This window comes from Strigops habroptila, chromosome W (genome assembly GCF_004027225.2).
Source record: "Strigops habroptila isolate Jane chromosome W, bStrHab1.2.pri, whole genome shotgun sequence".
Classification (NCBI taxonomy): domain Eukaryota; kingdom Metazoa; phylum Chordata; class Aves; order Psittaciformes; family Psittacidae; genus Strigops; species Strigops habroptila.
Window position 1 is genome coordinate 8,471,985 of NC_044301.2, and position 24,481 is coordinate 8,496,465.

The window sequence follows — 24,481 nt, forward strand, 5'->3', positions numbered from 1 at the left end:
TCCTGGGACCGGTCGACGGGCTGGACCTTTCTTCCCCCCCATAGGGACGCCTTTGGGTAAGACTTGCACTGTATCCAGTGCTTCCCCGGGAAAATTAGGAATCTCTATATAGAGTTACTTTTTACTTTTATACTTTAAAGCCAGGCTGTATTATTCATAACTTTGTCATGCGGTTGTATACTTTATTATTTGCACGTGCTTTTGCAGACAGTGTATTTATCACCGGCAATCCACAAGAACCTGTATCTGTTGCTTTAATAAACTGCACTGTTTAAGTAGCTAATCGTAAATCTCTCATTGAACGCGACCAGCCCCCTCAGTGTGGCCGTGCTAGTTCGTGAGCACGATTAGACTGAAGGTGCAGTGCACTATTAGTGCATCCGGAATCATGATTATTCAATATATTGAATGCGACCGGACTGATAGTGGCAAATTGGGCATCACTCAGAATCTAAGCCTAGCCGCACCCAGCCCCTCTAATATCTGAGGATCAGCTGGAAAGCAAGGGGGTTTATTTTCTGCCAAATTATTTTACCCTTTTTCACGCAACAGAAAATTGGCGTAGTCGGCAGAATTGCCATGGATAAACTGCTGCAAAAATATGATCGTGCCCCTTCCCTGGCTGGGAAGGAGTGGGCCCAAAAATTTTGGAAAGATGAAGAGAAAGTGGTAGAACGTATTGAACAATGTCAGGCTTTACAAAAGATCAGAGTGGGAAAAGCTAAAAATGTTATTTGTGCAGTGTTAGGTGCCTGTTTATCTTGTGCACAAGAAGAAGCTAAAAATGCCCCTGCTCCTAATCTGATTTCTGCTGTAGAATATACAACTCTGAAATCAGAAAATGAGGTGCTGAAGTCATCATTAGCTTTTCATAAGGAGACAGGAGAAAGACTAGAGGCTCGAAATGATGAACTTGCAAGCAACAATGAAAAATTAGAAACTCGAAATAATCAACTTGCAAGTGAAAATGAAAAATTAAAAACTCAAGATGATCAGCTTGCAAGCAAAAATGAAAAACTAGAAGCTTGAAATGATGAACTTATATCACAAGCTGATCGATTCGGGGTTGAAAATAAGATCTTAGGATCCCGAGTTGATCGATTAATGAATCAAAATTATCAACTTAAATTACTACTGGAAAAGGTGAATGGACTGTTGGATAAAATGCAACCTTCTGCTCTGGTCCAGCAGATTCGTAGGTTAATGCGTTGCCCAGCTCAGACAGAAGATTTCTGGTCTGACAGTGATGATGATGAGGTGGAAGGGAGCCTTGCTTTTCAATCGATTCCCTTATGACCTCTGATTAAAACTGAAACTGCTGTTGATAGTGATGAGGAGGTCCACACTATTGTGCGTACCACTCCATGGTCACCAACAGAATTACTGAAATTAAAGGAAAAATACTCAAGACGGGCAGGAGAGTCTGAGACAGAGTATCTATGGTGAGTCTCCCTGCAGGGAGGAGATATGGTTATGTTAAATGAGGAAGAAGCAGGAGGTTTTTGGGGGCCTGGAGTATTTTTAACTTCCTTGCCAGGGGATCATCATTATTCTCTAACTGCTCGAGTTGCATACTGGGCAGGTGGTATGGATCCACAGGAGAGAGGGGAACCACTATTGATCCAAACCACAAGCTACACTGATCTAGCTGAGGCTGTACAGAAAGCAGCTTGCATACAAGCAATGTATAATAGAGATGAGCTGCGGAAATCCCCGATGTCAGCACCTATTGATCCGGATCGATTAAATCCTCTCATTCGGGGTTTTCCTAATTGCCTTAAAACATTCGTTGTCAATATTCAGGACCGTATACGAAGTCAAGGTCGTAGGCGAGGCCAACAGGCTTATGCACTAACCTGGAACGAATTTGTACAAGAAGTAGACAAATACGGACGCCAAATGGGCTGGGTCGGTTCATTCAGAGAAAAAACCCCCGATCACACCCGAAGGGTTCGCCAAGTCTACACTCAAAATTCTAAATCTGACCAAACTTATACTCAAAATTTTAAATCTGATCGTTTTCCTACCCAAAACTCTAAATCTGATGGGAGGTTTAAACCTAACAAGGAACAGAATGAATTGTGGCGTAAGGCCCTAAGTCTGGGTATGCCTCGACAATTCCTACATGGTTTCTCTACAGAGGATCTCCGTATATTGGTCCGATCTCTATCTAAAAAGAATAACCCGGTAGGGGGAAAGTGTTTAACTGGAGAATTCCCGACCCATGAGGAAGGCGTGCCCTCTGCACCAGAATGCAACCTGATCGATCTGTCAGAATCCCAGCAAAAAAACTTGCATCCCCGGGGAGGGCAGTGAGCCACCCTGCCTGGCGGGTGTTAGCAGTACAATGGCTCTCTAATAAAAACTCTGAACCTATTATTGCCATTCCGGTTGGACCCCGAAAAATATTAGTAAACTTTCTTATTGATACTGGAGCCCAAATGTCAGTGATCACTAATGAGATGGCACAAACCCTGGGTATAAAACCTACCCGACACCGAGTTAAATTCACAGGAATTGATGGCATGATAAAGGAATGTCCCACTGCAAAAATAACCCTCTGGTTGCCAGAGGAACAGAGACTGACTCGGGCAGAAGTATTAGTGGGTGCCGCATATACCAACCTTCTAGGATTTGACATATTGTGTGGACAAACGTGGAAACTCCCAGATGGAACTATGTGGAGTTTTGCAGGACATGAAAAAGAATCAGGCACAATGAGGTTAAGTCTGCTAGAAACATCCATACCCTTACCTGCATCTAAAGTTACCAATGTCAGGCAATACCCATTGCCTGCAGCAGCACTTACAGGGGTTGACGGGGTGGTGACAGAGTTGGAGAAAAGAGGCATCATTAAAAGAACTCACTCACCCTATAATTCACCGGTGTGGCCAGTCAAGAAACCCACCGGGCAGTGGCATTTCACAGTAGATTACCGACAGTTAAATGCCAATACTGCACCCCTAACTGCGGCAGTTCCAAATATTGCTGAAATTGTGACAATGATACAGGGAGCTGCCCATTCTTGGATGGCTGCCCTAGATGTTAAAGATATGTTTTTCATGATTCCCCTCCTTGAGCAGGACAAAGCGCAATTTGCATTCACGTGGAAAGGGATCCAATATACTTTTAATCGACTTCCACAAGGATATAAACATTCCCCCACCATTGCTCACAATGCTTTGGCTAAAGTCTTAGCAGAAATTCCTGTTCCACCTGGCAACACTGTATATCAATACATTGATGACATCCTAATAGGGGGAGAAAACCAAGAAAGTGTAAAAGACACAATGGAAAATGTTCGGGGAACATTACTCGAACTGGGCTTAGAAATCCCAGACTCAAAGTGTCAGGGACCTGCACAAGAGGTCAAATTTCTGGGCGTCTGGTGGATTAAAGGAGCTACTTCTATCCCGCAGGACACCCTAAAAAACCTAGAACATGGACAAAATCCATCCAGCGTAAAGGAATTACAGCAAGTTTTGGGAGCTCTAGGTTACTGGCGTAAACATATTCCTGGCTTCTCCATTATTGCCCGTCCCCTTTATAGTTTGCTCAAAAAGGGAAAAGAGTGGGAATGGACTGAACAACATACCAATGCACTGGAATTACTAATAAAAGAGCTAAGATTATTCCAACAGCTTGGTCCTATCCACCCCACTGACCCTATCCATGTAGAATGGGGGTTCAGCAAACATGGCTCTCACTGTAACTTATGGCAAAAGGGGCCAGAAGGACCAGAAAGACCACTGGAGTTTAGCTCTCACTCTTTCAATGATACCGAAAGGAGGTATTCGGATCTTGAGAAAGGCCTATTATCCCTAGTGCGAGCAGTGAAACGAGCAGAACAAATAAGAAGAGAACAGAGTGTAATCATTCGGGGGCCTTTTCACCTCCTAGATATGGTCCATAAAGGAACGGCACCACCAGCTGGCATTGCCCAAAAACCTACAGTTCGTAAGTGGTATGCTTATTTAGAGGGCATTAATGAAATTATGCCAATCTCCGAAGGCAATGTTAAAGTATCCAAACTGCAAAAGGACATAGATGGCACTCTGTTATTCCAATCTCCACCGAATAAACCATCTCCAATTCGAGAAGCACCCTCTCTGAAGGAAGGCAGTGATCTTACTGGAGTGTGGTTTACAGATGCCTCATCTTATCGAGAGAATAAAAAGTGGAAATACAAAGCTGTAGCACTGGAGGTAGCAACAGGGGAAAGAATAACTGAAACAGGTGAAGGAAGTGCACAAGTAGGGGAGCTTAGAGCAGTCCTACTAGTGCACAACATGGGGCTAGTCACATTTACACTGATTCATATGCTGTTTTCAAAGGAGCCACCGAATGGGTGGGTCATTGGGCAGCAAATGACTGGCAGGTGAACAGGGTCCCAGTTTGGGAAACCAATAGCTGGAAACAACTGTTGGAAATAGGGGAACAAAAAGTACTACATATTGGTTGGGTAAAAGGACATGACCGTTCAAACTCAATCACTGCTCAATTTAACCAGCAGGTAGGCAGCCTCACGTGACTGAGGCAAATTGATATTTCAAATGATGATCAGAAATGGGAACACTTACTCGAATGGTTACATGTTAAACGTGGCCATACTGGACAGGCTGATTTATATCAGGAAGGTTTAGCCCGAGGATGGCCTGTATCGGTTAAGCTGTGTGAACAGGTAGTGACTGCCTGCTCACAATGTCGCTTACGACTCAATAAAGACCATCCGAGTAAAGCCCCTCCTTTACATATTCGGGACAGGAAAACATTGTGGCATTCCTGGCAAATTGACTATATTGGACCATTGAGACCATCAGGTGGAAAGAAATATGTCTTGGTGGGAGTAGAAATCATCTCTGGACTCACTGTGGCCACTGACTTTACATCAGCCACAGGAGAAAACACAGTAAAGGGCCTTAAGGAGTGGTTTAGCACACTTCCCCTTCCAGAGGAAATCCAAAGTGACAACGGGTCACATTTTACAGCCACAATAGTACAAGACTGGGCCAAAGAAGAAGGGATTCGGTGGGTATTCCACACCCCCTACTATCCCCAGGCTAATGGCATTGTGGAACGCACCAATGGATTGGTTAAGCGTTTTGCAAAAACTCATGAATCTGGGTGGCATTTGCGATTGAATGATGCCATCTATCAATTAAATAACAGATGGAGTGGAGATGGCTGTCCCAAAATGAAAGCTTTTTGTGCATCTGCTAATGTAATCTCCCCAAAGGTTCATACCAAGCCAGAAGAACACCTTACGGGACTTCACACCGGACAACCGGTACTGGTGAAGATGCCCCAGATTGGAACAGTACCAATGGTACTAGTTACACCCAAAAATCCCTATGCATGGGAAGCCAAAGACTGTTCAGGAAAGGTACACCGGATTAGCACCTGGTGGATCTCACCTTCTTTTTAACCCCGTTGGTCAAATAAGACCGAGCATGTTTCTCTTCCCTTTTTGTGTTCATAGGAACCCTAGATGAACTGCACATGGAAATTTCAGTCTTGGTGGTACCTGGTTAACTTCACTTACGATCCCACTGAGAGTAAAGTCACTGCTTTTGTCTTAATGATACGCAATGCTTTGGTATACACTATATACCCAATCATTGTGCTGGGGTTGAATCACCACGGGACTATACTCTATCCAATAGAACATAGGGTATGGGCACAATACGAAAATAAATGGCAAACTGTCGATGTTGATGCATGCACGACACGAAGCCAACAAGGATTTATTTGTGAGAGTAATACCATTAAAGCGCAAGACATTTGTCTTGACACTGAACAAAATGTTTGTCATTTTGAAATACATCCCCATGAAATTCAAAAATCTGTGCTTATATATGTTGGAAAAGGATGTGCTTGTATGAGAACTCTTTGTAATTCTGTACTGATAGATGACACTGTTATAGGTATAAATAACCACTCGAACCTTTGTGTTTGTAACTTCACTAACATTATTGGATGCGACTTTAATTATTCAGCTCCTGTCACATCTCATCAGTTGCTGCAATCTGACTATACACTGACTAATGATCTACTACTCGCTCCTATCGGAATGAACCTTAAGTTAGTGAAAAAGCTACTACACCATGATGAATTGAAGCAATTGCTGATCCAGGCCAGAGAGAGTGGACAAAAGACTCTAATTACCATCCACCATGATGCGGAAGAAGGCCATCAAGTGCTAGAAAGAGTCAAGAAAGATGGAAGACATGAATGGTGGGACACTCTTTTTGGATGGTCACCAACCGCCACAGGGATTCTCAACAGGATGCTCCACCCTGTTGTGATCTTGCTAATGCTCACGATATTATGTTTTGCTTTGACAATTGCTTTATATGTTAGGCTTTGGATTATGATGAAACGCTTAACTCATTTGATATCCCCACAAGATATATATGGACTTGACAACCCTCACTCAAAGACTATATGGGATATTCCCAATTCCCTCTAAGTATCGTGAAGCTTGAGTGACTATAGTCACGGGATGGAATATGTGGGATAATTACTGAATATGATTTAGAAATTAAACTTATATTTAAAAATGTAGCATTGCTCACACATAAAGGAAAAACGGACTTTCAGGGTAAGCTGCAGCTGCACGTGGTATGCCAGGAATTTACTCCACAGCAGTTCCCGTGGCAACATTGCTTGACGGAAGATGGAGCAGAGTGGAGATTCTGCGGCCAAACTCTGTCCCAACACCAGCAGAGATGGGAACTAGGTGGTACTTAAAACTGATAAGCTGCATACTTGATGCCCTGAGCCAACGGCCTGTCATCTTTTGACAAAATGCTGTCCTTTGTGCGAACTTTGCTTCATTATAATGCATTTTAATATGAAAACACACCTCCACCTCCAATGCTACCCACCTCCAAAGTGAGACCACCCCTCTTTGAGCATGCTCTTTGAATTTTTTGTGGCATATACCTTTAAAAGCAAAGCGAGGAAAATTTACACCAATAACAATAAAGGTATGTATGACTAGAGTCACTCAAGCTCCACCTTGAAAGCGAAAAATAGTATAAAAATGACCCAAAAAGTGGGGGGCTTTAGGGAAGACATCATCGTGGACGAGCCGAGGAAAACCCCATCAGCAGACTACTCTCGACTCCTGGGACCGGTCGACGGGCTGGACCTTTCTTCCCCCCCATAGGGACGCCTTTGGGTAAGACTTGCACTGTATCCAGTGCTTCCCCGGGAAAATTAGGAATCTCTATATAGAGTTACTTTTTACTTTTATACTTTAAAGCCAGGCTGTATTATTCATAACTTTGTCACGCGGTTGTATACTTTATTATTTGCACGTGCTTTTGCAGACAGTGTATTTATCACCGGCAATCCACAAGAACCTGTATCTGTTGCTTTAATAAACTGCACTGTTTAAGTAGCTAATCGTAAATCTCTCATTGAACGCGACCAGCCCCCTCAGTGTGGCCGTGCTAGTTCGTGAGCACGATTAGACTGAAGGTGCAGTGCACTATTAGTGCATCCGGAATCGTGATTATTCAACATATTGAATGCGACCGGACTGATAGTGGCAAATTGGGCATCACTCAGAATCTAAGCCTAGCCGCACCCAGCCCCTCTAATATCTGAGGATCAGCTGGAAAGCAAGGGGGTTTATTTTCTGCCAAATTATTTTACCCTTTTTCATGCAACACCCTCAGCATTAATACAAGCAAGAAAAAACACAAAGCTCTCTAGTACGTTGTCCTTTTCTTCAATACCGTAAAAACAATCCCACACAAGTTACATACCACGCGTGTGCCTTTTCCATCCCCAGTGCTGCTGTGTCTTTGCTTTCATCTACAAACCAACCAACCAACCAAATCTTTATTAGCCCCACATCCCATTTCCACACAGCACAGTTAAATGGTATGTCACAGACCTGTTGGGATGAGTCAAAACACAATTTCTACTTTTTGCTTGGCACTGTATTTTTAGATCATCTTTTTCCTCTTTCCTGTGCATCAATGCAGAAGCATCCTATTTTTACGATGCTCTGATTGCTGTTTCAGATTCTTATATTTATTTTTCATTTAGCAGTTAGTAATTCACAGAGGAAGTAAAAATGCCGAGTCATCCCAAAGAGTCTGCCCGCACCCCTATGGGAAAGCTGAGTGAAACTCAGGCTGTGTGTCAGCGGAGCTTGTCTTCCCCATACCCACTTGTTGACCTGAGAGCTGGGGAAATGAGACTACTTAGGCTACAGCCTCATCCAGCGATCAGGTGAAACAGCTGGTGTGGGGACACGCTGGTGTTCCTAGGTTGTTGTAGAATAAAATCCACCCCTTTGTGCCATGCTCACACAGGCAAATGGAGTGTCCCAGCCCGGAGGTCAGAGGTGGGATGGTGACCCCCGTGAAGGATCACACCTGGGCTGAGGGGGTGGTCAAGGAAAACAAATTTTAGTCTGTTCTGTATGCAAATCTCTCTGCTGACCTAGTTCTCATTCTTTTAATTTCACAAGCTCAGCTAAAAATCCATAAATTAAGGAAATTAACTGATGGAGCCTCCGGCATCTTTGTAAGCTATTTAAATCTTTAAATTTACAACATCTTCTGCATATATCAAGTAATTGAACTAACTGCAGGGATGTAACTTTAATGAGAAAATTTCCCTCTTCTCCTGTAGTTTGGCGCTAGTAGGCGCTGCAGCCCGAGCAGACGCCGCGGTACGCGCTGCGGGGCGCGGAGAGGCCCAGCTCCTTCGGCCAAACTTGCGCGGGGGGCAGCACAAAGCAGGGCGCGCATCCCCGCGGCGGCTGGCAAAACCGCGCAGGCATGGGCAGACCCGTGTCTTTGGCTGAAAGTTGAGGGAGGGCTCTTCTGCCTTTTTTTTTATCCCTTTTTTTTAGATTTTTTTGGAGGGGTGTCCCTGCCGGCCGCCCCCCCGCCGCGCGGGCCGGGCGCGGTGCGCGCCTGCGGAACCGCCCGCGGAGCCCCGCGCCATCGCGCCGCGCTCTCTAATTGAAATGGCGCTTTTGGCCGGGGGCGGACTGCCAGGGCGCTCTGCAATAGCACAATGCATGTCGATAGGCGTCATTTGGTTTTAATGGCCTACAGGAAATTTGGCGTTTGCAATGCGAGACATTAGCAAAGGGTGAAAGGGAGGGGGAGGCGGGGGGGAGGGGAGAGGGGAATAATTGCGCCCCCTCCGCCTTCGAGACCCCCCGTCCGCGCCGCGGCGGCGCTGGGTGCTGCAGGGGGAAAAAGAGGGTCGGGGCTATTTTTTAAATTATTTTTGAACTTGATCTAGTTTATCAACAAGTGCAGAGTGGGTGCTACCCTAATTGTAACAGAGGAGTCAAGAAATGTGAGAAACGTGCCCTGTGTTACTTATTTGGGAGCTGAAAATTTATGCCTAGTTGAAAACGCCTGGGGAAATACTACATCAGACCAAATGACAATGATTAAAATCAACTTCCCCCCCTTCTACCTCCCCATCCCCCCTTTTCCTCCTTCTTTTCAGTAAGTGTTGAAGGATGTGACAGTGGCCTGATCCTCCCTAACACCGAACCGTTATCCCCCGGTAGGGCCGGGCCGCGCGGGGCTCCCGCCCCGACCGCTCTGCGCTGCGTGGAGGGGCTCTGCGGGCGGCGGGGCCGAGGAGCCCGATTTCATTTTCAAGGGTTGTGTTTTATTTTATTCGGGGGGGGGGGGGGGAAGAATAAATCTGGAGGCCTTCACCAAAAGGAGGGAAAAATATCCAATTTTCATCGCAAAACTAGCTAGGGCGAGAGCAAAGGGCTGAGCTGATTGTAGCCTAATCCTCTGCCCTGCAGGCGTTTGCAAAGCCCTGAGCAAGAATTCGCTTTTTTTCCTCCTCTTCTCCCTTCTCTCTGTTATTTAGAAACGGGATTATTGCCTTTCTTCTCATAACAGCCTCGGCAGTTTCATTTTAAGGCTTTTTTTTCCCCTCACGCACACATCCACAGATACACACACAAAATAAATAGAAGAGGAAGCAGCAAAAACGGGGGGGGGGGGGGGGGGGGGGGAAGAGAGGAGCTTTAAAAATAATAATCACAGCAGGATCTGCGGAGCAAAGATAGTAATAAAAGCAAAAAGCTGAGCCCATCATACACAAACCCAACAGAGCCCAAAGCCAAAGGGGGGCTCACACATATCTTCCTATCTTAAGGTAAGTAACGCGACGGCGGCTCCGCCGTGCCGTGCATCGCATTGTACCGCGCTATCGCCTTCTCCCGTTCCCTCCTCCTCCTTTTTTATTTTATTTTTTTTTTTTTTTTTTTGAAAGTGCCTCTTCAAACTAACTCGGCTCTTGGCTCTGGAGGAGAAGCGGCGGAGGGGTGGTTTGTTTGGTTGGGTTTTTTTGTTTTTTGTTTTTTTTTTTTTTAAAGCTATAGGACCCGTTTGCAGTCGCCCAGCTTTGATAGTGCCGTGTCTCTGTCTGTATGTGTATGTTTTGGTTTGCTCCGCTCCAGCATGGGCAGCGTCGGCGGAGCCCCGCGGCCCAGGGTGCCCGCGCTACCGCCCCGGCTCTGAAGACGACGTCCAAGCTCCAGCGCGGCGGAGGTAGCGCGGCTTGCTCCGCGCTCTCGCATGGTACAGCGAAGCTGCGGGGGTCGGGCGGGCGGTGCGCGGGGCGGCGCGGAGCGGGGCGCGGGGGCTGGCGGCGGGGCGGCTCGGCACAAAGGGAAGGCAGGCGACAATGGGGAGCGGCGCGTATGGAAAACACGGGCGGGCTGTGAATGAAACTGGCGCCAGTAAGAGTAGAAGGCTTGATTTGGGGTAGACTTCAAACCACTCTAGGCTATAGTTTGCATTTCTGCTCCTGCATGCGATGTGGCACACTTCTGCAAAATTAATACATTAGCCTGGCTAATGCTCGCCACCATTGGCTGCGCGGAAAATGTGTAGGAGCGGGGATTCGGGGCTGGCTTTTTGGTGTGTTTTTTTTTTTTTTCCTTGCATTCATCTAAGACATCTCCTCTCTTGTTATGTGGGGATAAGTAAAGGACGCCATGTTGTGGGTTTTGTTTTGGTTTTTTTGTGGTTTTGTTTTGGGGTTTTTTTGGTTTTTTTTTTTTTTTTTTTTTTTTTGTTGAATTTTACCTTTGGGCACACAGTGTGTTTAAAAAGAGAAAGGCAGAAGTTGAGTGACTGGGTGCGTTGCTTGCTGGTGATTTCCCTGGACATCACGCCTGGAAAGGCGTTTGGGTGACGTGAAACTTGCACTAAATCGGCTGGAGATAGGCGGGTTGGGAAGGGGAAGCTTTTTTTTTTTTTTTAATTTATTTTTATTTTTTTTAAATTTTTTTTCCGGCAGAGCTCCAGAGGGAGCTCCCCCCCCTCGGAAAAGTTTTGGGCACCATCTCCTCTGTCACTCGGTCTAGCGTTGAGGGAAGCAGCGGGGAGGCGCGTGCACAAATGTTTACGGACTTTCAGTGTTGGAGCCGTGGAGCCCGTGGTTTGCAGCCCCCCCTTCGCCCCGCTTTGTCTGTAGGCCCGGTTCACGGCGTGAGCGGTTGTCTCGGGGTGGCTCCGGAGGCAGACCCGAGCGGTCGTCGTCCCTGGATGTGTAGAGACAAAGGTAATTGCCGGGTCCGCAGCCGCCGTGTCCCTCCGGTCGCGCCGGCTCTGCCATGCGGGGTGACTCCTGCAGCCGGTCACCGCCCCGGGGTGCTGGGCTGCGGGGGGAGCCTACCCCGGAGCTCTCCTGGGCCTGCTGGCATGTGAATGGAGGTTTCGGAGGGGGGGGGGAAGCGGGGGGAGAACGGCTCCTCCCCCCCTTCCCCCCTGCCGACTCCGGCCTGGGAGCAGTCCCGGGGAGCGTGAGCCGGGGCTCTGCAGGTGCTGGACCGGGCCCCGGCTCCCCGGGGGAACGAGCTGCCTCATGGCAGGTCCTTAAACCTGCCGTTCTTAGCTCATGTCCTAAATGTGCATGAAGAATTAAACTGCGCGAGCGAATAACAGCATTAGTTTCAATTAATTTTTATCCTGGCAACAATAAACTTAAGAAACAAAGCGCTTTTACATCCTTAATTAGTCTTGTTTCCCATCTGTAGTCTTTTAAGTGCCTGCTCCTTGATTTAACTTTGTTCCTCCTTCCGAGCCGCCTCCTTTTTCATTCTTCTCCCTTTTTTCTCGTTGCCCCTTCCAGCCTGCTGCTGGTTTCTTCTCTGCAACCTTTCACCTCCCTTGTCCCTATATGTCTGCCCTGCGCGGTTTATTCCTGCTGTATTTTCCCAACATCAACAGCACTATTGGTTACCATGGCCCCGAGCTATGTGCAGAGGTGAGAAAGCTTCATCCGCCCAAAGTTCTTACACTTTTGAAGCCTTTCTTTTAGTAGGATCTGAAATGTATCATCTAGGGTGTGTATTAAATGAACAGTATTCCTGAAGGCTTTAGAGCAAGAAAGGCAACACCCTGGAAAATTCTGCAGTCTTTCAGCATTCTCTGCCCTAGGGTTATAGCCCTGGGCACGAAGCTGAATGGAGCTCTTACAACTGCCTTCTGTTTACCTTTTATGGTTAAAATAACAGCTTACCAAAGAAGCAACTTCGTGGAGAAACGATTCAGTGAAATCATCTCAAGCTGTAGCAGCATCCCTAGAGAGCTGAACAACTGTGAGCACAATGGGACACAAAATAATTTTGTGTGTAAATGAGCATGGCATTGTGATTATTTCACTTTGCATGGGCAAATAGTTTTTACAAGCAGTACTTATGCAGTTAGTTTAGAAAGGCAGAAAAAGATAAGCTGGCTCTGAAAGATCTTTGTGTGTAATGTTGGAAAAACTAAATATTCACATAATTTGGGAATCAGGCTCTATCGATTTTGCCTTCAGCAGGTTCCTGTGTTACTTATTAGAGCAGGGTTATTGCCTGTGCCGCTAGTTGGGATGCTGTATCCTGTTGTAGGCAACTAAAGAGCAAGGATTATTTTGCATGGTTTAATAAACGAAGATTGTTAGTGTTTCTGCAATATTTACCCTTAAGGTTTTAATTTTCACATCAGAATTAGAAAATATGTGCATAAAGACTTTTGCTGGATAAATACATTTAGGATTTTGCTTTGTGCATAAAGTAAGTACATTACTCAGTGTGATGAATTTTAGCTGCATTTCATATTAAGAAGAGGGAGTCATTAGAAATAGGGTTACGGTACCTTAAGAAATAGGGAGGGAGGTGGGTTTTTTTTTTTTTTTTTTTGGAGCAATAGGAGTGTTTTCAGTGCCCTTTATGTAGTGCTTAGCAATTATGACCCCTGATAATTTGCTCATACAAAAATTACCGAACTCCACAACTTTAGAAATGTAAAATTCATTTTTTTAATATGAATCCTTTCCAACCAGGGGAAAAGCCTGTGCTTTAATTTCCCTTCTCCTCCCCTCCCCCAGAAAGCCAGTGGCACTCTCAGTAAGTACAAAAAGCCATAAAAGTTTGAGAACTATTTTAGCTTTCCAATGATTTTTCTATAATTAAGTTTTTTCAACACATGCTCTAGCTGAGAGATGCCAAAAGCAGAAGATTGTTCAAAAGGTCCCTCCAGTGAATTGTATAAATTAAATATCTACTGTGTGAGTATGGCCTCACTGAGAATCTCAGACTCTCTACAGATCAAGGAATTTACTGGTATACTAACATTAAACGCAATCCTGAGATAGCAGCAGTGTTTAAGTATGCACAAATAGATTCCGATCACTTGATCTTTAGCTATCTGCATGTTTTAAAACTGAAGTCTGTATTTCAAGACAAATGGTTAAATGTAAGATGCATTTACAGAGGACTGGAAGTCTGATTTCATTTGGAAATTGTAACAAGGGGTGCAAATAAGCCCTAATTAGGCACTTGTTTTGTGAAACTGCATGACATTTATTTCTAAGGCAGCTTTCTACTATGCAAGGTCTGCACCTTTATCATTAGTGATAATGGTTGGGGTCTGAACAAAGACAGGGTTGACATTCAGCCTGGATCTTCTGACCCTTTAAGTGAAGGAGTAGAGAGTGAACATGGGTTTACAGTGCACTTTGGTAAGGAAAAAAAACCACAACCAAAAACCTTTGTCTGTGTTGGCAGACAGATGAGGCACCCACAGATAGATTAGTAAGCACATCACTAAAATACTTGTAGGTACTTACATACGAAGTTGTTTTTAAAAGTTAGTTCTGTTATTTATGCTATATGACATATTTACTTGAAGATTGCCCACAACAGGCTCTTGTGGGAAACAGGAAAGCAACGTCTTCGGTCATGAAAGGATTCAATCACTTTCCTTGAAGGTGGTGCTATAGTAAAAATGTTAATGCCCAATTTTGCATCGTCTGACACGGAAGTCCTAAGACAGAGTTGGTATTTGCTTCATGTTCAGTGCAGATGTCTGTCCAGCCTCCGAAGAGGAAAGGATGTGGATTCATAATGGGGTGATGTATTTCTGTGCTGTAGATGCAGGAAATTCTTAGGAGCTAACCAAGATGAAATACAGTAAATGGAGATGTTGCAGTGACTTTGTGAAGCTGTCCAGATGTATTAACATTTCTCAATCCCTTTATATACAGCTCAGATTTTTTTTTTTTTTACAAAGAATGTTGCTAATTGTATGTTCGAGTGGCATAGGCATCTTGACATCTTGTGCAAATACAAAATACTGCTAAGAGAAAGGCGAGACCAGCTTTAGATTTTAAGAAAGATTGTCAAAGTAATGGGGGATAAATGGGAATTCAACTTTGCCATGCTGCATGTAAAGTGCTTGTCAGATGTAAGGAAGAGCCTGGGTGCTTGGTAGCATGCTTGCAGAACAAAATACCAAGAAAATTAGATTATACTCAGTAATGTCTTCAACTGTAATGTTTTGCATATGTTGCTTTACCCGTAAGGGGGAGAATAGATGGACATTTTCTTAAACTTTTATAAAAGGGTTTTTTTCCATTTGACATGTATGCCGTCTGTACCGATTTAACTGAAATCAGCTTTGAGACACATTTCATGCAGAATAAGCTGTGCTTTTCTTCCAGAAGAGAATTGAGGAATTTTCTTTCGCTATGGTTGTCCTGTTCATTTTTAAGACATTTCAGTATTTTTTTTGCTTTGTACATCAGCTGAAGATTTTTGGATTCAATTCAGGAATTTCACTGATTTTTCAAGTATTTTCAGGGCAGTAAACATTAGGTGGATTGTTGAATTTGTAATTTCACATGCCAGATCGTACAGTGCTTTCTTGCCATGAAAGCATGGGTCAGTTTATTTATCTTCCTGTTTTCACTGCTTCCAGGTATTAATTGCTTTCAGTTTGAAAGCTTATTAGTTCTTTATGTCCGATATTAAGGCTTAACTGAAAATTATCCATTTATTTCACAATTATTGAAAATAAACCAGAAAATTGATCTTAGTTTGATGTGAAATTTACTACATGTATAAACTAAATGCCTTAGGTACTGAGGAAGTCACTAATTTAGAGGTGTCTTGTTACTGAGACAAACTTGCAAAACCCTCTGAATCCTGATTCACAAATTGATTATTCATTTGTCAGGGGGTATTTCACATCTAACACATAAGCCCATGACCTTCAATTAGAATTTTGCAGTTTGTTTTATGCTCCTTGAGGCTGACACCTTGAAAATTTTTTTCTTGATTTCTTACTGCTAATAAGCATCTTTTTCTTCCCCTCTGGTACTTTGAAGAAAATGATGCAAATACACTTAATTACAGTGGTGGCAATAATTTGTTAACTGAACATGTGATCAGGCAGATGCAAAAATGATCTGATTAGATCTGTGATCACACTGGAAAGAAAGGTAACACACTGATAGATTTAAGAGAAACTGTTCTTTTTTGTCTTCCTTTTGCAGGAGGGAAGAAGCATGTCTCGTCTGTCTCTAACACGGTCCCCGGTTTCTCCTCTGGCTGCTCAAGGAATTCCTCTCCCAGCGCAACTCACCAAGTCGAACGCTCCCGTGCACATCGATGTAGGAGGACACATGTACACCAGCAGCCTAGCTACCTTGACAAAGTACCCAGACTCCAGGTAATACCTCGGTGTTTTCAGGCTCATTACCCATTTCTGTTCATTGCATGGAGAGAGGCATGTACCTGTGAGGAATATTTCAATGTGAAATACAATTTATTATATATTTGCCACTTATGAATAATTCAGTTTCTGATTTATACAGTAACTTCACTGGGGTTCCACAGAAAAAAAAAAAAAAGCCTGTAAAATGTATGTATTATTTAGAGAGTCTATTCATTTTCTCTCTTAACATCTTCTGCGCTCTGCCGATGTGTTTGAAGCATCTGTTGATGTGCTGCTCTAGATTATTTCCAACTGTACCAAGCAACTTATTTCTTTCAGATTTAGGGGGAAAAAATAATAAATTAGTTTTTTCCTTCCTTAAGAAAACTGTATGGCTTTGTTATACTGGGACTCATGGATGCTTCTGTTGGCCAGCCAAAATCCTAACCCCAGTGGTGTGCCTCAGCGGTCATTTCCTTTGGGCAGTGGCCACCCAGCCACCCTGCTCTGTCTGCTCATAGCTGCAGACTGGATTGAATCTTTGCATGCTCAAAGGTAGCAGATTTGTGCTGGACAGATTGGTGACACATCTGGCCAGCATTATCTCAGATTAGACTCCATATATGCCCTATTATGAATAGATGTGGCATGAGAGCATATTTGTGTGTGCAACATTGAGTCCCGGGGGATCCTGAACAGCATCAGCCCTGTGCCAGTAGTGTGGAAGAGACTGCTGTGTTAAGGGCTAAAGCACATTAATTTGAGCAGTATATTAAGACCTACCTGATTTTGATTTACAGTTATGATCACTAAACCAGTTCAGCTTTTCATCATTTAGACTGCTTATTTTTCAGAAAGGCAAGTGCCTCATACGTAACAAAGAGACTGTGGATGTGCAGTGTCAGGGTGCCCAGCAGACTGGTTAAAGGACTCCAACCCAAACCAGAGCAGCAGGTTTCACTGCCAGAGGTTTTGCTACCTGCATGGCCAGTATTTTCATGAAGGATAGGTTTGGGTTGGTTTTTGGGGTGTGGGGTTTTTTTCTTTGGTGGTGTGTTTTTTTTTTTTTTTTTTTTGACAACCAGTGTAAAGCTCTAGTTTCATTTGAAGATTTTCCCTTCAAAAGAACAAGGGATTTTTGCACATAGTTGGCAGGTTCCCAAGCAATAAATGACATTTATGGAGACACCTTGAAATGCCTCTGATGTCATAAAGCATGTGGCTGTGATTTCATTCCAAGGAAAGGGAGCTGCTGAAATTCTCTATGGAAAAGAAACAATTACTAAAATACCTATATTTTATGGTCAGGTCAAAACAATATGATGTTTCTGGACAATGCCTGTTTAATGATGTCTGTGTGGTACTATAATCATAGAGAAGAAATCTGTTCAGTGGGGAGAGATTTATAACAGAAGCAGACAAATGTTTTATAGTATAAAAAAATACAGGGAAGATTCATCAGTAGTTGTAATAGAGTAGCACATCTGTTTCCACATTTTTAAAATATCACTGCTGACACTATTTTAAAATATGCTCTATATCAGACTTAATGAAAATTTCAGTTATGGAAGCTTTGGGAGAATATACATAAATTCACAGATTTTATTTAAAGAGAATAGAGTACTGATCTAAAACCTTCTCTTTGATAAGTAAGAAAAGAATATTTCTTCAGATTTGATACTTTGTTTAAACTGAAAGTACAAAACTATGACCAGAGCTCATGTGCTGCCTGATATTTTGCTGTGTACCCTCTTTCATTTGTATTGCTGTGTTATCTCATAAGGCTTGAATGCTTTTTCAGCTGCTCAAACTTCAGTTCTTACTGGAGTAAAAGCTTGCAGGACAAGGCCTGTAGATGACATTTTTATAGCAAAAGATAAACCTTCACCAGTATCCCAAGTAGGATTATTGCTAGATACATTATGAAGTTATTATGAAGGATACACCTTAATCTATTATTTTTTCCCCTTTATTTTTTTTAATCTGTTTCTCTGCAGTGCTGCATAGTAGACTTGGTTGACTACCCCCCATTGAGTCTGGCCTGCTCTTATTCCTGGTTAAGGCAAAGTACTTGCAGTTATTTCAGTGGGGATGGTTGGAACTCCTGATGGTGCTTTGCTGCCCTGGTGTGTATCTTCCATAAGGTACAGACTTGTATTTGCAGTAATCTTGCTGGGAGAGAGGAATCCCAGGTCTCTCAGGTGCAGGAGGAAGGAGATAGCTTTTCTGAGCAAGACATCTGGAAATGATGCCAGAGCACTGTTAGCTTATGCTCAGCAATAGCATGCATGGCCATATATAGAGGCATGACCATACTCATCCACACACAAAGCTTTCTAGATTAGTTTGTACAGCATATTAAACTCTTGGTTTGAATGCGAGTTTAAAAGCTTCAAATCTAAGAAATTAGATTTGTAGATTGTATTTCAGCAAAAGATGTAAGCATATGCTGAAATGCTTTGCTAAATCATAGCCCCAGTCACATAAAATAGTTTGTGCTCACTAAAATTGAAAGCTGCAGGAATATGCTTCCTGTTTGTGTTACAATCTCTCTCAGTGCTCCAAAATCCTAAGTAGGCTTTTAGCTTGTAGTATATACTGTATATGAATGTTTAAAAGGATACATACAGATTGTGAGAACGCATATAAATACAGTCAGGGTGTGCATACACAGAGAAATCACATGCTAATGGAAAACAAGAAAATAAATCATCAAATCATGCTTATACTCCGTAGTATTTTGAGGAGGTCCAATCCTGTGAGGGAGGTCCTGAACAAACTCAGTTCACTTTGACTTCAGTGGGAAGGAAAAGCTCCCAGCAGTTTGCCAGATCAGGCCCAGCAGGAGCAAGTATAGGTACAACCAGTTCCTGCCTATACTTGCTCTCCAGTCACCCCTCTGGTATGATATAAATTACACCTGACAGCAGGCAGTGTGGTACATTTCTTATTGTAATTTGTTAGGATTGACTGTGCTCAGCCCACTCAGCTGGCTTTGCCTGGCTGTTCCCAAGTTAGGTGGTTGGCTCTAATTTGGAGAGAGAAAGGACCCAATTCTGGAAGTCTTACTCACATGAATGAATGGCTGGTGATGTGAAGTTGGAGGCCAGTTCTTGCATTTCAGTGATCCCAGAGTTGTTTCAGAGCAACTTCGACAGTCTTTGATGTTGTTTGTATTAGTGTAGCTGCTGTGAGAAAAGCATTTGTCCATTGATTAAATTTGCATAAGTAAAGGGTGCCACATTAGGCATTAAGAGGGGCAGACACCCTCTTTCCAGTAAGTTTTTACAGGCTACATAAATTCTCTCATCTAAGAAGGAGAAAACTTGAGCAGTGCACAACTGGTATGACAAAGGAGAAGAGGGTTAGAGAGCCACTGTCAAAGATGGTTTCTAAACCACTCATGCTTACCTTATGCACTACTTTTACACACCTCTCCAGTTGGCTTTTTGAATGAAACACCATACAAGAAAGAGGGTGAAAGGCAAGGAAAATGAAAAACAAAAGAAATTGTGATCAACAACAGCATAACAATGGTGGTCACAGAAATTACCTCAGAAACAATATTATTAATCCCTCTTTAGCTACTTGAGGCTGCTTTTTGTGCATACCCAAAATTGCCATTAAAGTTAACAAGCTTTGGAGGCATATGGAGGCTGATATTGTCTTACCTGGATCTGAGGCTCAATTTCAATAAGTTTGACATAGCAAGTTCTCCCACCAAAACTCCTAATTTTGGTAGTTGTAAGTTACAGGTAGAAAAAAACCCCACACCCTGTTGGATTCAGTCTAGTGACTCTTACCATCAGCATCTTATTTCTGAAGTAACTGGATAAGTAGACAAATTTTTAATCTTTTAATTTTTAATCAGCATTTCCTCTAGAAATTCCATTCATGTTTTCACCCAGAGGACCTCTAAAGTAGCCCCTTCACACATTGACACTTGAACATGGATTTATATGACAGATTGTAAAGGCTGCAAAACCTCTAGCACATCTATGAAGTGAGTTGCAAAGTGAATTTATCCAAGGGAGTGAGACAATTCTTACATGTAAAAAAAACAAACCCACACCAAAAGTCCAGGCTCCTAACATGCAGTTCGGGTGTCAATCAGTCCTGAAAAAGGCCTGGACTCCAGATGGATTAAGTGAAAACCAGATTCATAGAATCATAGAATAGTAAGGGTTGGAAAGGACCTTAAGATCATCTAGTTCCAACCCCCCTCCCATGGGCAGGGACACCTCGCACTAAACCATGTGGTCCAAGGCTCTGTCCAACCTGGCCTTGAACACTGCCAGGGATGGAGCATCCACAACCTCCCTGGGCAACCCATTCCAGTGCTTCACCACCCTCACAGTAAAGAACTTCTTCCTTATATCTAACCTAAACTTTCCCTGTTTAAGTTTGAACCCATTACCCCTTGTCCTATCACTACAGTCCCTGATGAAGAGTCCCTCTCCAGCATCCTTATAGACCCCCTTCAGATACTGGAAGGCTGCTATGAGGTCACCACGCAGCCTTCTCTTCTCCAGGCTGAACAGCCCCAACTCTCTCAGCCTGTCTTCATACGGGAGGTGCTCCAGCCCCCTGATCATCTTCGTGGCCCTCCTCTGGACTTGCTCCAATGGCTCCATGTCCTTTTTATGTTGAGGACACCAGAACTGTCCACAATACTCCAAGTGAGGTCTCACAAGAGCAGAGTAGAGGGGCAGCATCCATAACCAGAGATTATTGGTGGCTGTGAAAGCACAGTATGTTCAAGGGCAGGATCCTGGTCTGGAGCAGAAGCGGGTGTCAGCTCTCCTGGGCCAGCACAGCCTCCTGCCAGCTCAGTGCCACAGCAGTCCTGTACTACTGTGGATTGGTAGTGTTCATCCCGACTTAGGTGTCTCCCAAGCCTCTCCATGCCACTGCCATTCCACACTACTCACCCACCCAACATCTGTATAGTGTCTTGTTCCTCTTGAGTCCTTCTCTCATCCCTGCACACCTGGTAAATGACTCCGATTTAAGCACAGTGAAGGACATATGCAAGCATGCTGCTGTGGCACTTTTCACCCTTCATAAGGTACCACTCTTCCCACTGAGGTCAGCTGTTGACCACCCTGCTTGTGGGGTGACACCAGGCTCTGAACCGCTGTATATTACCCAAAAAGAGTTCCCAAGTCAGAGCCAGAAGCCCACGTTCAGCCAAAGTGCTACAAAATGTGCCTCCATGTGAGCTGCAGTGCAAAGCTCGTTAATTTTAATAGGTATTGCAAACTTAAACCATACACAACTTTAAAGCAAAACACTTGAAGAGGCAGGAACAAGTGTTTTCCCTGCATGTTACAAATGCTTAGAGATGCAGGTCATGGGCATGGTGCACAAGTGTTGCGCATGCGTAATGACACTCGTACACCAGCGTGGCAGCACTGCAGAGAGGGGTGAGCCTGTCAGGGCTCCACTGCTGTTTAAGGCAATCAATCAGGTGTATGCTGTAGATGAGAACAAGTACAAGAGCTGAAAACCAGAGGTTTTGGTTCCGTGCAGTGCCTTTTCTGAATTAACATAAGAATTTTCACAGAGATTAAAATAATTTTGTTTCATTTCACACACCTGCAATTTAGAGATAACTTTTGAGGTTTTCTTACTTGGTTGTTGACTGGACAAATCTCTTTTTGGTTTCCAAGGAAATTTTGACCCTTAAGGGAAAAACCCTTAAAAAGGGCTTTTCCCCTTCCCATCCTCTGTCTCCCCCCAGCCTGCCTGTGGATGTTGCACTTACCAGAACAGGAGCTGGCGCAAGTGAAGGAAATCATATTGCCAGGCTGCTGAATGAGTCTTTCCCCATCTGCAAAGCCCGTTTTGTATGGGTGCTGCATGGCTGAAATCATACAAGTCCATCCAACACTTTGATAAGCTCTGGGGAAAGTGTGAAGTGTTTGTTCCTTTGGGCATATGTATATTGCTGCTAGGACACATCCAGTACAGCTCTCATGGGGCAGAGCACAGTGGGTGGAGGTGAGGAACCATTTCCTCTTGCAGGTTGGCCAGAGCCACTATGCCAGGAGTCACACTGGCGAGTACCAGGGCATGACCTGTGCTAGAAGAGAGGCAAATGGCTTGGCCTCTATGGAAAATAAAAATAATTTGTAATGGGGATGTAATTACAGCTGGGAATGAGGATTTTAGATAGCCTGTTTCTAGCTTTCACTAATGGGAAAAAGTTCTGGATTGAGGGTGTGGTAGAGCCCGTGAAGCTTGCCATAAACAGCAGATTTCCCCATGTTACCCAGGGCTGTTGTTGCAGAGCTGGAGTGGTGGCTTTGGTGGTAAAGTAGAATAGTCCCTGTAACCCTAACCCTTGACTCAAGTGACATGGGGAGAAGGGAGGGAAGGAGATTATATGGAAAATGATTCTTCAGACATGCCTGTGCCCACCTCTCCGTGATCTCGTACTAGCTGGCATATAGGGAGCCGCATGAGAGCTGAGCTGTCTCCTCTGTCATGGTTTAAGCCCAGCCAGTAACTCGGAACCATGCAGCTGCTCGCTCACTCCCCCCCTTCTTCCTCCCCCCACTCCCAGAGGGATGGGGAGGAAAATCAAAAGAATGTAACTCCCACGAGTTGAGGTAAGAACAGTCCAGTAACTAAGGTATAATACAAAACCACTACTACTACCACCACCAATAATAATAATAAGGGAAATAACAAGGGGAGAGGATACAATTGCTCACCACCCACCGACCGATACCCAGCCTGACCTGAGCAGCGATCTGGGCCTTCCGGGTAACTCCCCCCGGTTTATATACTGGGCATGACGTGCTGTGGTATGGAATATCTCTTTGGCCAGTTTGGGCCAGGTGTCCTGTCTCTGCTTCCTCCCAGCTTCCCCTCCTCCCTGGCAGAGCATGAGACTGAGAAAGTCCTTGGTCGGAGTAAACATTACTTAGCAACAACTAAAAACATCGGTGTTATCAGCATTGTTCCCAGGCTGAAAGTCAAAAACACAGCACTGCACCAGCTACTAAGAAGGACAAAAAATGACTGCTGTAGCTGAACCCACGACAGCATCCACCCCTTATTCCATACCATTCACGTCATGCTCAGATCCCACATTTTTCAATATACCATCACTTTTGTCTCGTATATATATATGTATATAAAGAGAGAGAGAGAGATATCATTCCTTAGTCCATGGACCAATCCCTATAAAGCTGCTGAATTTATCCAGTCCACGATGTCAGGCTCCATCTCTTGTAACAGTCTTTAAGGGCAGGAGGGAGAGTGTGTAGTGTTGGGTTGTTGCCTGCTGATGACACTGCCAAACTTGTCTGGTCACTTCTGAGCTTGTCTGGTTTTGTCAAAATTCATTCTTTGTTGAGGTGATGATCGGAGGGAAGTCAGGGTCAGTTGCTGGTGACCTGAAGATATCTAGCTGGTGGGCTATAAAAGTGTTATAGAGCAGGCAACAGCATACAATTGATTTCATTGGCTGTTTTCCCCCAAAATTAAATCCCCTTGAGGGACACATCGGACTTCCCCATCTTCCCACATTACCCACCAAGCATATCCAGGTCCCTGAGCAAAAGCAACCCCACGAGTGGGTTTGCCTTTACCTGAAGCAGGAATAACCCAGACTGTCTTTCCCAACAAATTCTTTATGTGCACCACAGGAACATTATCCCCCCTCTACAGGACGTAAAAGTTCTGATTGGGCTGGGCCAGCCCTGTTGGCAGATCCCCTAGTGTTGACCAACCAGGTGGCTTTTAGTAAACGTATATCCCAATGTTTGAAAGTCCCACCACCCATTGCTCTCAGTGTATTTTTTAACAGCCCATTGTACTGTTTGATTTTCCCAGAGGCTGGTGCATGGTAGGGGATGTGATATACCCACTCAATGCCATGCTGTTTGGCCCAAGTGTCTATAAGGTTGTTCCGGAAATGAGTCCCGTTGTCTGACTCAATTCTCTCTGGGGTGCCGTGTCGCCACAAGACTTGTTTCTCAAGGCCCAGGATAGAGTTCCGGGCAGTGGCGTAGGGAACAGCATATGTATCCAGCCATCTGGTGGTTGCTTCCACCATGGTAAGCACATGGCGCTTGCCTTGGCTGGTTGGTGGGAGTGTGATATAGTCAATCTGCCAGGCCTCCCCATACTTGTCCTTCAGCCATCATCCTCCATACCAGAGAGGCTTTAACTGCTTAGCTTGCTTAAGCCAAGAGAGCAGAGACTGGAGGAGCAACTTTCCTGGGAGTATCATCCTTGACTGCTGTTCTCCTCTTCAATTCACGCACCCGTTGCTCCAGAACTGAGGTAGGTTTTCCATCCCACTTTCTCATGTCTTCTCCGTGATCCCGCAGGTAAAACCATAGGGTGGCATGTGGCGTGTACCTCCTATATTTTCTTTCTCGAGCAGTAGGGCGCCTTCTGTTAATAGCTGAGACATGGGTTGGTACATGTGGGGAGCTGGATAGATCGGATAGATCATCTCTCAATTGTTT

The 24,481-nt window shown here is 44.3% G+C and overlaps 1 protein-coding gene and 1 long non-coding RNA gene across 2 annotated transcripts in view; one reads left to right on the plus strand and one right to left on the minus strand.

Moving 5' to 3' along the window:
- Positions 1 to 660: 660 nt before the first annotated feature.
- Positions 661 to 20,140, minus strand: LOC115618983. Its single transcript, XR_003994891.1, has 3 exons — positions 20,129 to 20,140; positions 5,642 to 5,645; positions 661 to 811 (listed from the first exon to the last, which is right to left on the minus strand). It is a non-coding gene; the product is annotated as an uncharacterized LOC115618983 (long non-coding RNA).
- LOC115618981 (BTB/POZ domain-containing protein kctd15-like) overlaps positions 11,382 to 24,481 on the plus strand; it is a 52,773-nt gene continuing 39,673 nt past the window's right edge. The window contains exons 1-2 of the mRNA XM_030511000.1: positions 11,382 to 11,574; positions 15,835 to 16,010. Of these exons, the coding sequence (XP_030366860.1) occupies positions 15,847 to 16,010 (164 nt within the window). The 5' untranslated portion in view covers positions 11,382 to 11,574; positions 15,835 to 15,846. The remainder of the gene's footprint in view (positions 11,575 to 15,834; positions 16,011 to 24,481) is intronic.